The sequence below is a fragment of the Achroia grisella genome, unplaced genomic scaffold (genome assembly GCF_030625045.1).
Source record: "Achroia grisella isolate CSIRO2021 unplaced genomic scaffold, CSIRO_AGI_Agris_v1 utg170, whole genome shotgun sequence".
Classification (NCBI taxonomy): Eukaryota; Metazoa; Arthropoda; class Insecta; order Lepidoptera; family Pyralidae; genus Achroia; species Achroia grisella.
The window spans coordinates 373,406-391,534 of NW_026712672.1; the positions used below are offsets into that span (position 1 = coordinate 373,406).

The following is an 18,129-nucleotide window of genomic DNA, read 5'->3' on the forward strand; positions in this document are numbered from 1 at the left end:
TAAAAACGGAGAGACAAGGGAAGCCGAGTGGGGAACGGCGAAGAGGTGAGATGAGGACATTAAAAAGCGCGGTAGTGGGTACCTCTGTCGCGGGCGAAGTCCCGGCGCTGGTTGCGGTCGTCGCGGGCGTGCCTCTTGTCTGAGGAGCGCGGCCGCTTGGCGGGCGGGGCGTCGCGGCTGGCGGAGCGCTCGCGCTTGTCCTTCTCCTTGGTGACGCCGGCGGCGCGGGCCTCCTTGTGGAAGGCCTCGACCGCCTTCCTGGCCTCCTCCTCGGCCAGCTCGGGGTACAGCACCTCGTCTACCCAGGAGCACTTGTCGGGCAGCGTGAAGTTGGCTGCGAACAGAGGCGCGTGTGAGCGGCGGGCGGTGGCCGAGCGGAGAGCGGGGCGAAGCGCTGCGGGCGCCGGACCGACCAACACCAACCTTTCATGTCCACGACGGCCCCGTCGGGCACTTCCTTGCCGTCGGCCTCCTCGCGCCGCTTCTGGCGCTCCTGATAGGTCTCGTCGTCGGTCACTATGACGACGGCGATCCGCCGGTAACCGTCGAACTCCTTCATTTTGCGCCTCTGAGCCGACGGGTATACGTTCGTCTATTACCAACGCGATATCGAAACCGCGGCAATATACGTATCCGTCGCCGTCCCAGCAGAATTGATGTGAAGCAAAACAGTTTCGTTATAGGTATCGTCCGTGGCGTTATTGCGTATGGCAGTACACCTAGAACAAGCTCAATAGAGATCCGAAAACGCTTAGTTTCGTTCAGTAGGTACACTGCTTCCGGACTAAGTACTTTTACTTACCTATATCTAGAAATAATATATTATTGCCTAAGTTACTACGGAAGCAGTGTAGTGTACAGTAAACTTAACTACGGCTTAATCTTACTACGTACCTTGGTGGTGAATGAGAGAAGTGGATGACATTGTTGTAGGTAAATAAGTTAACGAATGACGATGATTGAATATATATAGGTGGTCCACCAATTTGGGATAAGGTTGATTAAGATCTCGATTGTTCCTGAATTAAGTGCGGCTGCCAAAAAATGTATCACATTGAGTATAGAGTGAAGGTTCTCACCTGGTCGAGGATATAATTTCTCCTGCGTCCTTTCGCGATTTCCAACAACTTTAGCACGCATTTAGCGCACTTGGAGATCATGGCGTCCCACCTTCCCTCGTAGCTGGATCGGAATGGTTTACAGTCCACCTGGATCGACGTAACACGCATACAGTGAGGCGAACGCAAACAGGCGCGTTAGCACTTACTAACTAGCCTTAAAACTATGAGAAAAATCATTTTTGATACCAGCGACTTGGTGACCTGGCAGTCGGACGTTTGTCCTCTTGAGTCGACGATCCACTGGTATCATATAACTAGAGGTACGACCGCTAAAGGTCTGTCCTCTTCACTCGGCGATCCACTGGTATCATTTAAATAGAGGTAAGACCGCTAAAGGTCAATATTTTATAACGTTTGATATAGAAATGTAGCTCATATTGCACCCTGTTGAAAATATAGTATTACATTAGTATCAAGTTCAAGTTTGGAACCGTAACTCATTCTATTATTGTTGTCAAACCTCAAGTGCTGAAATAAAATCAAATATAATTAATATTGTATAGTGTTATACGAGAATTTGAGTAAGTATGCGAAAATATGGTAATTTAAATGGTAAATATATGTAGTTGGACTTCGACACATTGCGGTACCAAAACTATTTTGGGCAATTTATCGATTTTTATATTAGGCAAACTATATTTACTATTATTCATCAACATTCTGGACTATACTTGCATTCATCACCTGTCATTAATGACAAAGCGCGCATGAACGAAGAGAATTCAAATATCTATTACTACATTTGAATTATAACCGCGTGTAAATCTTTATTTCACTTTTCAGTGAGAATTACAAAAACATTTTTATAAATACTTAGCATCATATTAGTAGTAACAGCGTATAATAAATTTGAGTAATTCAGCGCATAGCTTGTGCATTAATTTGTCACTAAGTTTGTACATAAACTGAACAGAGAAGTGTCAGGCTATGCTCGCGTTGACTTTTCATTTGTCGCCTGTCTCGTGTCGAAGACTTTTATATTACAAATATTATTTACATAAAGATATATTTATCTATATAATACTTATTTATCAACATAAATATCAACACCCATTTCAACACAGAAGTTAAATAATTTTTATTTCATCGCCACAATCAACAATAATTAATAGATTCTTGAATAATAAACTCTTTTTTTTTAGATTCTGATATTATATGCTATTGCATATAATCTAAATTATTATTTAGACAACAGTAAACAATTTTTACTATTTCCATAAGAGGCAAAATACAATATTTGTAATTTATTCTAGCACTGTATTATTTACTAACTAATCGTTAACTAATGGCAGTTATTATCAAATTATATGATACAGTTAATCACTATAAAATATGATACGTAGATCGCTCGTGAATACAATATTTTATACATATATATGGACTTTTATATAATTATGTATATGTATTTTCATATAGTGGTGTTATTACTTATATGCAAATATATTACGCTTATTTTCTGTTAAATGCTTATATACTATTTATGGCAGCGTACTAAAAATAAGACTTAAAATATTTTCATATAAACGAAATATATATACTGTATGCACATAAAAAGTAAACAAACTATAATAATAACCTGACTTATTAAGTCGGTTGATACAACGAGTACATACAAGACATGTTTTTTTCATTTATAAGTGCAAAGATAGGTAACTGAGAAACCTTATATCCCAAGGTTTCCCAGTTCATATAGTATAAATTGCAATGAAATATAATTTCATGTGGGATTCACTCAAATAAATATTCATTTGGGTGTCTGAATATTTATTTTCGAATGTGCTACAATAACGTTCATGCGCGCCTCTTAAAAGAGAGTATTGTATTGTTTCAAATATCCAGTCATAATGTCGCAATATGCCAAAGCCTCAATTTTTATGGTCTCAAGACTATAAAAATATAATTAATTAGAATTACTGTAAACTATAGAGTAAAAAAAAATATTTGAAATCACCAATTTTTATATATGTGATGTTTGTTCTGCACGTAAGAATATGTAAGCATTACTTCTATCCTGTCCCTTCTTTGATCGGTACAAGGAATGGAGGGGGTGGGGGGAAGATACGATTGAAAATTTATTTATAAGGTTATTTTTCAAACGCATTCTGTAAATTAGATACTTTATTAATAACGGGCCGATTTGATTTTACGGGGAATAAAGTCATATATGATTCATCATATTTCAATTGAAAAATGTCATAACTATAGTAAACAATAAACAAAATAATATTGTGACAATAAACAAACAAATTAAATAGTTAAAAAAAAAAGCTACTTACATTTATAGTGTAGGAATACTAGAATTTGATAAGCTATAACTTTTTTACATTAAAAAACATCATTGCACTATTAGTTTTTAAATATACCAAAAATAAATTTTATCCTAAAACTAATTTACTTTACCGATCAAAGCCCGTAATAAGTGAGATGTCGGTGTAAATGTATAGTGTGTAGTGTGTAGAGTATTATCGGGGCGGCGTTTTACCTTCATGCGGTCGAATAGTGCGCCGGTGGACACGAGGTTGTATCGCCGCTCGGGATGTTTGGCGGCGTGCTCCTTGGCCCAGTGGGTCTTCCCTGAACCCGGCATGCCCACCATTAGGATCACCTGCCACCCATCAAAAAACATTTATAATCCTTACTAATATTATTATGTATGTTGTGTAATACCCATAATACAATAACTGCTTATCATGGGACTAGATGACGTTGTGTAAATTGTCCCCGGTTATTATTTGGATGAAGATAAAGCTGTTTGCGTGATTACACTACTTTCTCTCATCATTTACTTATAATTTCAGTCGTTCAATGATCTTAACAGAATGGAGTGGAATAGAAAACTCTAAATTAAAAACTATAATTATATATACATATTTTATAATTAAAAAATATATAAACTTGACAGTGCTTTCCAACCTTTTTTGTGCTATGTCGTTTAAACCTTAACCTTTCTAAAAATCTGCCCTCCAATGTAACACCCATAATTTTTATATTAAAAAATTCAATTGTTCACTTTAGAAACTTAACTGGTTTCTTATAAGAATGTCTATATTCAGTTCCATAAATTTGGCAATGAAATCTTATATTGCATTCAAATGGCCCGAAGCGAATGGGTTAAACTCGTGTCGAGTCCATTCTCGAATTGCCCCCACGTGTAGCGTGGGCCACACATATTTAGATATAATAGGTATGGAATGTACCTCGCAGTCCTGCTTGGTGGCTGGTCGACGAGGCCCCGGCACGAGCGCGGTGTAGAGCGCCAACAGCACGTAGCCGGGCACCAGGCACGCCTCCGCACCTTCCAGCTGCTCCTCCGCCGTGTGACTGCAACGCATCACTCATATTACCACAGAGAAATAATTTGCACAGGTATGGCGGCAATAATTATATTATGTTAGTTACCAATATAAACCTTGTTCAGATTTAAACTTACGTTCAGTCTTTCATATCATTTATTTGTTACAAAAGATGTCAAATTATAAAAAGTAATATAATCTATATATAAAGGTATTGTACAACACTCACCGAATGACAAATTTGATTCTTTTGTCCAAAACATGGCCTCTAAGCACTTGCTCCTCAGTCACCTCAACGACGTCATCATCCACTGCAAACAATAAAAATATGTCAACATTCATTTATATAACTTTTAATTGTAATACTTCATTAATTTATTTTAAGTACAGTAGTATATGCAAATAATTTGATACAAAACCTTGCAAAGAAACAAATATAAATTGTCTACATAATTATTTAGAAATTCATACAAATAACATATTATATTATACAAATAAAAATTAGAAACACCACCTAACAAAATTTTTACATAAAATTACATATTTTCGATTACATTTAAACAAAGTTTGAAATTGAAAACAAATTGTTGTTGAATACTATCATAAAAAAGTTGAATCCCCACAATAACAATGAAGGAATGAAGGAAATGTACAGCTTTTGAAATGTGGTGTTACAGAAGAATGGCTAGAATTAATTGGAAAGATAAAATAAGAAATGAAAAAGTACCGTATCGGCGAATACGCGGGGGAAAATGTCGGGTCTCACAGTGACACAGTGAGCTTATAATATTATGGAAGGAAAAAGACCAAGGGGAAGACCAAGACACAGCTATATTAGTCAGATTAAGGAAGAAGTTGAAGTCGTGTCGTATCAACAACTAAAGAGGTTGATGGAAAATGTCAAGAGCTCCACCAAAGAGTGCGGCTCTTAATTTATGAATGAATACACAAAAATTCAAACTTCCCTCAATATAATATCTAATTGCTTCTAAAAGGACGTCTTTTCATATAGTCAACGTATTATTCACACACAACTAACCTGCTTCTCCTTTCACTTCCGGCAGATCAGTAGCTTCGACCGGTTTGGGCGCCTCCTCAGTTTGGTCAGTTTCCATTGGCTCCTCCTTAACTTCCACCGCAGGAGGTTGGCTCTCGTCAGTTTTATCACCGTTTTCCTGATATGAAACATACGATCTTGATATTATATATGATAGTTAATAATAACAGAATGAAAATATAAATTAAAGCAACTGTTATTTAAAAAAAAATAGCAATCTTCAGTTTGAATACTAAAACATAAGACCTAATTAACTAATAATTGATTATAATTAATAAAAGATATATAGAAAATTTGCAAATTCGTTTTGTGTTAAGTCTTGATGATGATTGATTGATGAGAAAAAAGTAATAAAATTTAGTGAGAGTTATTTTTATTTCACCTTCGGCTCTCCTTGATCAGCACCATCACCAGACTGATCCATTTCCTCTTTATCCTTATCTTTTTCTGACTCTTCTGCTTCCTCTTCTCCCTTCTCTTTCCTCTCTTTTTCTTTTCTTTCCCGTTCCAACCGTTCTCTCTCCTATAATCGTGATAATTAACAATAATTAAAACAAATATTGTTACAATAAGTAACATTTCTTCCTTAGTATTCCTGACAAGATTTTATTAGCAAAGTCCTAAGGCAATGTAAGTACATCAAGATATTATCAGGTCATTGACTCAGAAAAAAGCAGACCTAAATACTTACTAAAATATAATCACAGTTCCTCTAATCGATACAAAGGGAGATGGAAATTACGACGGCCTGAGCTGAGGTTTCAACCCATAGTTATTGTCAGATTAAAGTCATGTGCGTCAGGCAGGAGTTTACAGCTCCGTAAGTAGGTATTTCGATGGGTTTGGAATGACACATGGACAACATATTTAAACAAGTAAATGCTCAATTTGTTAGTAAATTTTATAAAATTTTCATACCTCTCTCTTTTTCCGTTGTCTTTCCTCCCTTTCCTTTCTCTCTCTATCACGACGTTCCTTCTCTCTCCGGATAGCTTCTTCCTTCTGTCGTTTGATTTCATCTTCAAGTGCCTTCTTTTCTTCCAATACTTGTTCCACAGGGATCTCAATACGTTTTCGGACTATCTTGGTTTTGGTCAACATATTGTACCTGAATAAATTATGGCTTTATTATATACCCAATATTCCATACAGGAGGCATGAAACTAGTCCCAAAGAGCAAAAGTAATTGTACTTTTGAATTATGTGATTTTGAAGATATGTAATAGTCATCTTGAATAAGGTAGCTCTTCAGACTACTAGTTTCAGAGATTTATGAGGTCATTAATACAATTTTGTAATTCCGTTTGCGATCTTATACGTTACAAAACGATATAAGAGTAAATACGAAATAACTATCTACCCTGCCTTAAATACTTGTAAACAATATAATTTACTAAGCAAACTATAAAATGTAGGTAAAACTTAACTCTTATTAAAATCTAAGTACAGTTAGAATTGGTTATAACAACTAAATACAATTTGTATAAATGTATTAATTAATTTGAAAAACCCTGTTTACAATATATTGTATATTATATATATAAAAAACATTAAGCGTTTTCTAATATTTTACCAGACTTTTTTTAGATAGAAAACATAATTTACACATTTTTCTTGGGCCGTGAGAATTTTTTTGTATAGGGCCCCGACTTGGTTAAGCCGGCCCTGATACCAAGGTACTCTAATACTGTGAAAAAACTCGTGATTATTTCCGGATATTAAAACTCACCTGTCATAGCCAAAGTTGACTTTGTAGCACAAGTTTTTGGTGATAATGTGCGGAAACAGTGCCTTATCATTAAGGACGGACTTGTCGAACTCAAATGCTGTACCCTGTTCGACGCCGTTCACGGTAAACGAGATCTTGCACGGAGAGGACTCCAAATCCTAAAAAAAAGTTGAGATGAATTATAATTTCAGAGAAACAACATTTGTAAATTAATAGAATCAAACACCAATTTTTAAATTTGTACAGACATAACTATCGAATGCCTGAATTTGGTGAATTGTTTTATTACAATTTATGTAATTATCACGACCTTCATAAATAAAACTGTAATACTTACAAATGCCAAATAATGTACCCAATAAAAAATACAAATTTTTACAATTATTATAATGATACAGTTATATATAGAAAAATTTTAAACAATAAAATGGAAAATGAATTGGTTTCATAAAAGCATGTAGTTCACAAGAGCCGAAAACAATCATATTGAAATTATCACATGGTGTGCTATAATACACACTGCATTACTATTAATCATTTAGTTGGTTTGTAATTTCGCTTGCGATCTCATAGACAATTAGTTCTACGAGAGTAAATACGAAATCATTATCTGCCTGCATCTAGAACTCAATCAAACATATAATTTGATTGAAAATTAACAAGAATACAGGGACGTCAAGATATCTAATAAAATAAATCAAACTTTGCTTTTTGTAAGTAGACTGTATCATATATCATAGACGATCTATTATATAGTATGATATAGATAGACAAAACAGTAAAGTCCCCATTATCATCATCGGCCTACTGCATTGCACTAATAGACAAGCTTCTTTCAAGGCACTACACATCCTATGTGGTTGTAGCCCACAAAAGGATAAACGAAATATTTCCTTTGAAAAGTATAAAATCTATACTGAGGGGATACAAACACTCTTAAGAATATCCTTCTAATCTTGTCCCTGATGATCTGAGTATTACAGGTCTTCACGCTCATCTTATCATCCTTTACCGGTTCCCCGCCAGCGTAAACGGTTAGCGCAGGCGGATGCACCATTCCATTATCATCCATACTGCTCTGCTATTCCTGGCCAAGACGGCAGCCATGGTAACAGGAGAGCATCTGACACTAAGTATAGCCGGACTATGGTATGCCACAACTACTGAAATATAGATCTAATATGTTAATACTGACCAGATATATTCCAATGACATCTTTCTCGGTGAGTTGCTTCCCATACTCCTTAAACTCGCCATTGTGTACAGCGCGCCCGGTACTCTCATAACCCCAGCTAAGCTCACCTTCACCTAGTGGAAAATTATTATAATTAGCATAAGTTATATTGACATTAAATCTTTTTTTTGTGTACTACGTAAGTGGAAAACAAATCATACTCTCCATCTAATGGTAAACGGTTACAGTGGCTTATGGACGCCTGAAACATCAGGGATGTCACGTGCGCGTTGCTGACCCTTAAGAAACTTTAATATACCCTTCTTGAAAATCTTTTTCTAAAACTGTACCCAGTATTATATTAACAGACAATATTTAAAGAGACGGAAATATATTTGTTTTCGTAAATACCCACAACACAAACTTTACATAAATTGGAATAACAAGTGTGTTATAAAATAAATTGTTCGGTGTTATAGTATGTAAAAAATGCTGAGTTCATTCAAATTTACTAAACATACCCTAAAAGAAAATCAACTGCACATCTTAAAATGTAACTCACCAAGGTGCAATGAGGAGTCATCAGTGGACCAGCCCACACGGAGACCAGAGCCAATGGGCTCCTTCTCACTGCTCTCTGTGGTTGTTACCACGGCTCCAACTCGCACCTACAAGAGTAGTTACCGTTACAGAACTGTCAATCTTATTGCATTTCAGATAAACACAATAGGTAATCCTTATATTCAAAATTACTATAGAATTCCGTTACCATTAGCATGTGAGACCATAAATATTCGGTGCGGATACCTGACCACCGCTACTGGAAATGTTTGGACCTTTTGGTTATCAAATTCCGACTGTTATTGAGTCACACCCATATTGGGACACATATTTCGCCAACTAAACAAGGATACCTAGTGGGACTGTTTTGCAACAATCGCCTGTCAGGTTTCTACACACTGAATATTTATGGTTTCACACATGTTAATGTTCTCCATTAAATAATACTAACTTTTGGTTATAGTAAAAAAAAGTGTTGTTTTTTTTTGAGAGTGAATAAATGAAGTTATGTATAATAATGTATACTGTATGCTAATGTATATGCCGTTATATACCTCGTAGCAAACACGGCCAGTGGTAACGCCGTGGGAGGCGCGGCTGCCTGCCCACGAATGGGCAAACACGCTTTCACTCAGCGGAACCACGCTGTTCAGTTCCGGCAGTTCCAAATACTGGTTCAAGTCACTGTCATCTGCAAAAAAGAAAAATTCCAAAATTAAATAATCTTTATTCAAATAAACTTAATATAAGCACTTTTGAAGTCATATTTTTTTACTACCACTCCTTCGGAACGCAAACTCATAACTCATTTGTTCTGTTGTTTGTTTAAATAAAAGTTGTTCTAAGTAAATACTCATTACAAGGATTAGACATGCTACAATCAACATAAAAAACGCTACGCACTCAATCAGATTTTTTACAACAAAAACATAATCATTTATGAATTCTTCAATTATATGAGCATTTAAGAAAAATTGTTGTGTACATTAACGATACCCGGTACCCTACCCTACAGTTAATCCTGTTGTATTCATTATACATTGTCTTTTATGAGGAATATGGTGTCAAGACTGTAATTACCAACACCATTCAACTAATACACATTATAAAAAGAATACTGCTTTCCAGCTAAGGTAGCTAAGACAAAAGTATTATGACAGATTTATAAGAAGTCGTATTTTTATGTAAACAATAAATTTTCACGGAGCAACAGATTTTGCCTATTACGGAATATACTTGAGAAAATAATTAGTAAAAAAAAAGATAAATAAAGCAATACTTACACCAAGACAGAGTGACTCTTTCATCATTAATCTCCGGTTCCAGTAATTTGGGGTCTACAATTTCGTTCTTCCCTTTTTTTGGAGTAGGCTGTAAAAATGTGTGACTTTTATTTTGATATTCATAATAATTTTACATGTAACAAATATGTTACACTATTGTAAACATGTGTACATTCAAAGGATTTGAAGCGGTCTATTGTCATAGACAAATATAAATCTCAAAATCAAGAGATATGAATGTGAAACTCATATTTTTATATTATATATTTATATTGAATCTCTTATCTATTGGATATTAAGAAAATGTATGATCATCACAATACCTCAGTTGGTAGTGTCAGCACTTCGTTAGTGACGGCGACAGTTTTGTAGAAGTTGCTCCATCGAGCCTTCTTCTCATGTTTGCGTTTCAAACGTTGCAACTTTATTGGATCCTGTCATTACAATTACATCTGATAAATAAAAACCATCACGACGTAGGCTTAACTCAGATGGGGTAGTCAGTGACATTCTCAACTGTCGAGGTCGTGGTGAACGTAATACTACACATGGTCACATTTCGTGGGTACATTCGAATCTAACATGAAAGGGTTGGAACGAGTTTGCAGTAGTTACGTGAATTGATTTATTTAGTATCCATCGCCAATTAGGCAAAAATTTTAATTGACACACAAATTTATTTTGTGTTAACCAGATTCGATATCAAGACCCACTGTATATGCCAAATATAATAAAAAATTATCTACTAGTTCTCCAATAACTTATGATAAATAGTGAATATTGATTAATTGCACTATATATAAGATGATATATATACAAAAGAGTTATCATATGTAAAAAGGAGGTAATTATTAAGAAGTGTGCACAACTTACATTACTGAGCTCCTCCAGTCGCTTGGCATCGTCCTCTGCCTGTTTCTTCTCTCGCTCCAGGCGCTCCTGCTCTCTGATCTTGAGACGCTCGTTTAGTTTCTCCCACTCTTCTTCCTCAGTTAACTCCCTCTCTTCATGCTGGAATTTATATATACATGTAATAATTACTTACAATTTTAATATAAAGAATTTATTATTATTATTATTCTCCCATGTGACTAAAAATATTTAAATTCATATAATATTTAGTTTAACTGTAGTGATCTAGTCTACATACTCCATGCTTGAAAATATTTACATAATTATTACTCACTATTATAACAGAAAATACAAGTTTTTAAAATAACTTAACCATTTTTTAATAAAAAAAAAAATGAAATATTTCTATTCAGAATGTTACTTTAAACTTATACTACTTTAGCAGATACATGCAATGACCTTGAATTCTGTATAATGTTAATATTAAACATTATACCAGATATCCAGAGAAGACGGAATTTTTATGAAACATCAACAAAAGCTATATTAAATAAAAAATATATATGTAAATACCTTGTCTTCTTTGTTAGTATCTTTAGGTTTATCATCTTCACCATTCTCCTCTCCATCATGATCCATATTCTCATTTTTGGTACTTGGAGTAACTTTATTCTCATTCTCTGTACTAACTCTTGCTTTACAATCTTCATTGTCCGCAGTTTCTAATAACAATACCAATATACTATCATAAATGTGTAATGGGTAGCCATTTGTAACCTTAGTGTTTTCCATGAAGATATTTTATATTACTACAATATAGGTTATTTATTATATAAAATAAAACAGAACATACACACAGCGAGTGTAATAAGTAGTACCGAAATAATAAAATTATGAATAAGACGTGACTTTACATTAAAAAAAATAGTACTCATATTTATATTGCTAACATAAAAAATGTATGAATGTATATATTTTATGTTATGGGAAATTTACTGGAACTGCACGATACACCTGCATGCATGTGCAAACATTTCATAACGTATAGTGTTTGCTGGATTAAGAAAATACAAATGCTTGTATCATGCTGGAATCCAACCTGTCACCATCGGAAGATGTTGTAGTGAATTACACCTATGTATTTTTATATTATTTATCTTCACGCCTAGTTTCTAAAGGAGCTAGCCAAGTGACAAACGCTATTTTAGAATACAGTCGACAATATCAAAAGTGAATATATTATATTGATTAACTGTCAATAGAACTCTATTTGTTAAATTGTCGAGGCTACATTAACGAAATTACTAGTTTATTTATTATTTTATTAACTTAAGGACATGAGTGTCATGTATGTGACCTTCAATTATAGTCTACTACATCATCACATCATCATCATTAATATATAATAATCCCATAATCTATACTAGTTGATGTCAACTATACGGCTACCGGGCCGCATTCGGCCTATGGGCTGTATTAATAACACCCGCGATCGGAATATGATTATTACAACCGTATATCATATCCATATCAAATTATATTTATTGATGTAGGGTCTATTTTCATGTTGTTTACACTGTTATGATATGTCAAATCTACTGTCAGTTTGGAGTGCTTTCGAGATGAGAAGACCGGACAAGAATACTTTTCAAATATTGTTTACAATAATACAGATGCATTTTTTTTCAATTCAAATTTGGAGAATATAGTGACCACCAGCATATGCTATTGCAATGTTGTCAAAAGCAAACAGTGTAATCAGTGTTCGTAACCCGAAGAGACCAGTCCCTCACAAGCAGCACCTGTTCACGAGTATGACGGATGAGCCAGCCAACATTGAATCGGCCCACCACGCCGCCCCAAGTTTGAGCTTTATAGCGAGCATGACTATTTCAAGTCCCTCCATTACGTCATTTTTAACAGCATAGGCTGTAATATATATAATTACATAAATAAAATATTATAATAATTCAGTACATAATTTAATTGATCTGGTCCGCCTACACTTTCTCAATTTAATATATGGCCCTCGGCAATATTGAGTTTGATACCTCTGATGTATATCGTATCAGGTGACTACCTACATTATTAAATGTAAAATTTTGTAGGTATATTTGTTGAACACCGATAGATCATATTCTAGTAGCTAATCTAATACTGAATTACTTACCATTGTCTTCTAAATCCTCCTTGATTTGTACTGGTGATGATTCACTGAAAACAATTTAATTATTACAACCATGTTTAATTTTGTCCAAACACAACTACAGTTTACAGTTATTACATGCGTAGAGTTTAATTTTGTTTCAATTCCATCACTGGTATCCCGCTAGCGTAAACCGTTTGCGCAGGCGGGTACACCATTTCATTATCATCCATTAAAAAAAAAACTTAAAAGTATAACTCACGTTTCTTCTTCTTCGAGGACATAGGGTTCGGATGGGGCGGGCTTCCGCGGCGTGTCGACATGAGGCTCGGGCTCGGGGGCCGCCACTGGGGCCACCACTGGCGCCGGTGTCGGTACTGGTACGGGCGCAGGTTGAACCGGCGTTGAGTCATCAGAATCTTCTTCCTTCACATCCTCTTCTATTAGCTCGGGACCGTCGCGCGGAGGTTGCTATTATAGATAGAATAGAATAAACCTCTTATTTCACATTTACAGGTTATATCTATTTCAGATACCAGCTTCTCACAGCGATTGTTTTCTATAGTAAATTTTTGACATTGTGTTATCCAAAAATACTACATGTATTTGACTCGCCACCGGTCCATCACGTGGCAGAAAGGGAATCTCCAAGCACTTCTCGGTCCCGGGATTTGGACCCGGATGTCGGTTTAAGTTGCCCATCAATACCTGATAGATGACGTTTTCGAACTACTCTAATGCCTGGCTTTTACATCTTAACCGAACGAAAGGGGGTGAGTGCAGATGGTACTCCAAGCCTGCAGAAAGACTTATGGAGCGGCTGAACGCTAACTCCCGCCTGACGGATACAACTTTAGTCTGAGGGCGCTAGCGTTTGGAACCTCGGCTCAGGCCGTCGTAATTTCGATCCTCATTTGAATTGGACGGGGTTCGATGACATATACTCGTACAAACAGTTTAAAAAATACACACAAAATAAGCTATTATCAAAAGACTCATAAATTTTAAGTCTGACTATCGATCACTTTGACCACTTCAAATCCGTACTTCTTAATAGAAGAATATACTAATACTAGGTTATTAAATTAGGTTAGTTGTCATTGGTGTGATTGAATGTGGCAGTGAGCTGTACAATATCTATCTACTATTGTACTATTTGTAAAGATTACTAATTTGCATAGGACAATTCAATATGAAAATTGCACCGTTAATCTTCCTAAAATAAATGTAGGGACAAAAAGAAATTCCATAAATACTCACAGGCATGTTTATGTAGTTAATTAATTACTTTTCAAACCAATCAATGCATAGTGACATCCACACAACGCACCGCACACTTTTACAATTTACTTAGGAGTGACACTATCGGCACGCGATACGGTCGGCATTATCAGCGATACCCATTAACTTTATCAATAGTTTGCATGTAAATATAAATACCTAAAACTGCATGGCACTACGACTACTAAAGAAACTTGTTAAATACTACAATAGTGGGGGAAGGAGATTGTTATTAATGGGGATTAATACACTAATATCGATTACCAAAATATTGATGTACACAAAAATGGGGTAAAAAAATATTAATTACAATAAAAATGACGTACATATGCGGCTAAAATGTTCTACATGAATAAACGGTTTTAAATAATAATTTAGAAATTCAGATTGACCTCGACGCAGTTGCACTATTCACACAGCGCTATTTAGTCCCAAGCTAAGCAGAATTTGTGTCATGGGTACTAGACAACTAATCTAAAAACATATACAAACTTTTAATATTATATATTATGTTTCCATTTTTACTTCAAAGTAAAATATTTTCAACCAGTACCTCATTTTATTTGTGATATCACCAATGTACTAACTTAGAATTAATTAACTAATCAAAATTTGCATAAAAACTGTAATGTGTCTAATAAATTGGACTGAAACTGTCTGAATAAATTGGAGGTATAATATACAAAGAAAACAATGTGAATACAAAAGTGTGTGTCGTGCGAGGAATTAAATCTTTACGACCATCGGAAGTTAAGCCGTGTGCTAAACCGCTAGACCACCAAGGTCGTTAAATAAACGTTGGAGTTCCGTACCCTGGATGGAGTCGCCACCAGGCGCGATGATGACGACCTCCTCGTGGTCCTCGCGGCAGGTCCCGGTCGCCGGGGTGTAGCCACGTCATCCAAATCCTCTGTTGTCGTGTCCAATATAGACGTATCTGCTAAAACTGAGGACAATATGAAAACAGTTTAGTACATAATATCTGTTACACTTAGGTATGTGGCGAATTTACTATTATTGTGCGACAAGCTGTTGCCTAGTTACGACATTGAGAAGAAATAACAGGCCTATCATTCAAGACTGAATCGCCTCTTGTAAATATACTTCTTATGTATCTATTGTAAATACTTCGTTAATATACATAATGTAAATAGCAATCACTGGACTCATCATTCCACCTCCCCTGCTGCTGCTGCTACATGAACACATAGAGGAACACAGGGAGACTATACTAGTACTACAAAGTGTTTGATGGAGATACTCTGTGTACATAACATCAGGAAATGATAATCTATTGTCTTTTATGGTTGACACATTCAATCAGATTACAATCTTGTTATTATGGTTGCTAAGGAGCAGTAGTCTAAATATTATGGATTACTTTTTATTTACATAGTCCTAAAACAGTTGACTGTGTATGCAGAGTAGAACATCCAAAATAACTGGATCTTATAGAATAATCAATCATTTCAAAGTCATATTAATCAAGATGGACATAGGCACTTCATATATAATAATAATAATGTATTATTTTGGTATTAAATTTGTATCATATTTTATTTATTTATTTGCTTCGCTTCAGCAGTTTATCCTAAAACATAGGCCTCCAATGGAACCATAAGCAATATACAATTTAACTACAATAAAAGAATAAATATTTTGACACAGAGACTTTTTAGAATTTGAATATTGATTCAAATTGTTATTGAACAAATAAATAAATAACTGAAATATGAAGAGACTGTGACTTATCCCAATATAGGAATTTCTAACATAATAGATAGATATTTTACTCTTAAAACAAGATTTGAAATAAATTAAAATAATTTCTAAAAGCTAATCAAATTAACTGATTACTAATGCTGTAAAATTTCAGTTTGAACTTTTAAATTAACATTTCCTGTATTTATTGTGAATGGAATAACAAACATTTCATGGTGTTAATAGGTTTCTTATCAACACATGTAATAATGGAAGTTGGTAATCAGAACTCAAATGCAAACACTGTGTGTATAGTTTGATAACATTTGAAATGTACTAGTATTTCAAATTTATATATATTTTCATAGTCCTAAAACACTTTAGTGTGTATGTAGTTTGATAACATTGAAATGCTAGTAGCTAAACTAAAATTATTATAGTTAGTTGCACCAGCAATATTGTTGTTATTTACTCTTTTGAAAAAAATATTTGTAATTCTAAAATACTTCTCAACTTAATTAGCAACCGAAACTTGCCCAGTTGTAGTTCATTGTCAGTTCATAGGGATAGTAATTAAACTCAAAATTGTTTATTAAGGATACTTTCCCTGATATACTACATACTGATTACATATGTAAATATTTTATCACTATCCCTATCACCTAGCTAAGATAGGTAATAAAAAATGATGTAAAAGTGCAGTTCGAGTACCCTAATATTATTAAAGACTATAGTCCATTTACATACAAATTTTGTTCAAATATATTAACATTATGACAACAGAAGCATGATTGAGTAACAGACATCATTATAAACTTTCAAATTTAGAATAATTACTAATTGATAGTCAATTTAATGATCACTATATAAAAACATAATGAAAATTCTTCAATACTAAAGTTTCCTGTCACATTGCTTTTAAATAACAATACTTTTTTCTAAATATATTCCACCTATAGCACAGGTTTCAATTACAAGAATGTTTCCGGAGTCCCCTAGATTAAGGACCAAAATTACCGTTTAAAATTAATTTAAGCAAAATTTATAAATTTAGTATAAACTTTAGATGGAAGTATTTATAATTGGCCCTAAAAAGAAACAAAGTTATTGAATACGGTAGATTCTAAACACTGGTTTGGTTTTTTTTTAATGTTTACTATTGATAACTTTAGAGCCGATCAGAAGCACTCCACGCTAATAAATAAACATTTTATTGTAACATTTAATATTGCAATCGTAATTATGAACTCACGTTGGGAACTTCCGTAGCGCGCCAATAAGCGTTGTCATGCAGTAAAATTCAAACACTGCCTATACCTACAACACACGCCATTCGTGACGTAATTTCGGCATCAATTCGCTACTGTTTCAGTTCCGCCTTACGATTACTAAATAATAACATGAATTAAATGTTATTAAATATTGCTTACATTTTATTACCACGGAAGTGCATACACGTGCTTTGTTGATTTTCGGTGAAAAGATATTATTCAATAATGTAGTTAAAGATATCTATGTAATATTTTAATTGGACTAAATGTAGTTAAGAAGTCAATATAATATGGTTTACCTTTTCCAGTTTTAGCTTCCAGAGCTTTCTTCAGTCTTTCGACCAAAGCCGGCTTGTTACCCTTAGTATCCAAGCCTAGAGCGCCAAGTTCAGATCTCAGATCTACTACTTTCATCTTTGCCGGATCCATTTTGATTTAGTTTTTATTTTTCCACCACACAAATAAGATTAATACACTATTAAAATAACCAACTACGTGAAATTAGACATCACAAGAAAACTATTATCAAGAAAGCGCCAAGCCAAATCAATATGGCGGCAGCATTCGGCAGAAAACAGGATTCGGAAGTTTGGAAATGTAAAGAATATCATAGACTAGATACTCTATGCTCCTAATCTATGGACTGGTTAAACGGATAGA

At 34.6% G+C, this 18,129-nt stretch overlaps 1 protein-coding gene across 1 annotated transcript; it reads right to left on the reverse strand.

The window, feature by feature from the left end:
• Window positions 1-201: 201 nt before the first annotated feature.
• On the reverse strand, window positions 202-18,051 carry LOC131841427 (heterogeneous nuclear ribonucleoprotein U-like protein 2). The gene is made up of 20 exons (XM_059189744.1): window positions 17,769-18,051; window positions 15,310-15,443; window positions 13,479-13,687; window positions 13,241-13,284; window positions 11,644-11,792; window positions 11,092-11,229; window positions 10,542-10,652; window positions 10,219-10,306; window positions 9,490-9,626; window positions 8,937-9,042; window positions 8,396-8,508; window positions 7,201-7,358; window positions 6,390-6,579; window positions 5,854-5,994; window positions 5,454-5,589; window positions 4,644-4,725; window positions 4,319-4,442; window positions 3,604-3,726; window positions 1,080-1,208; window positions 202-334 (listed from the first exon to the last, which is right to left on the reverse strand). Exons 1-20 carry the CDS (start codon window positions 17,896-17,898, stop codon window positions 299-301), a joined length of 2,478 nt encoding a protein of 825 aa, XP_059045727.1. The 5' UTR covers window positions 17,899-18,051; the 3' UTR covers window positions 202-298.
• Window positions 18,052-18,129: the final 78 nt, after the last annotated feature.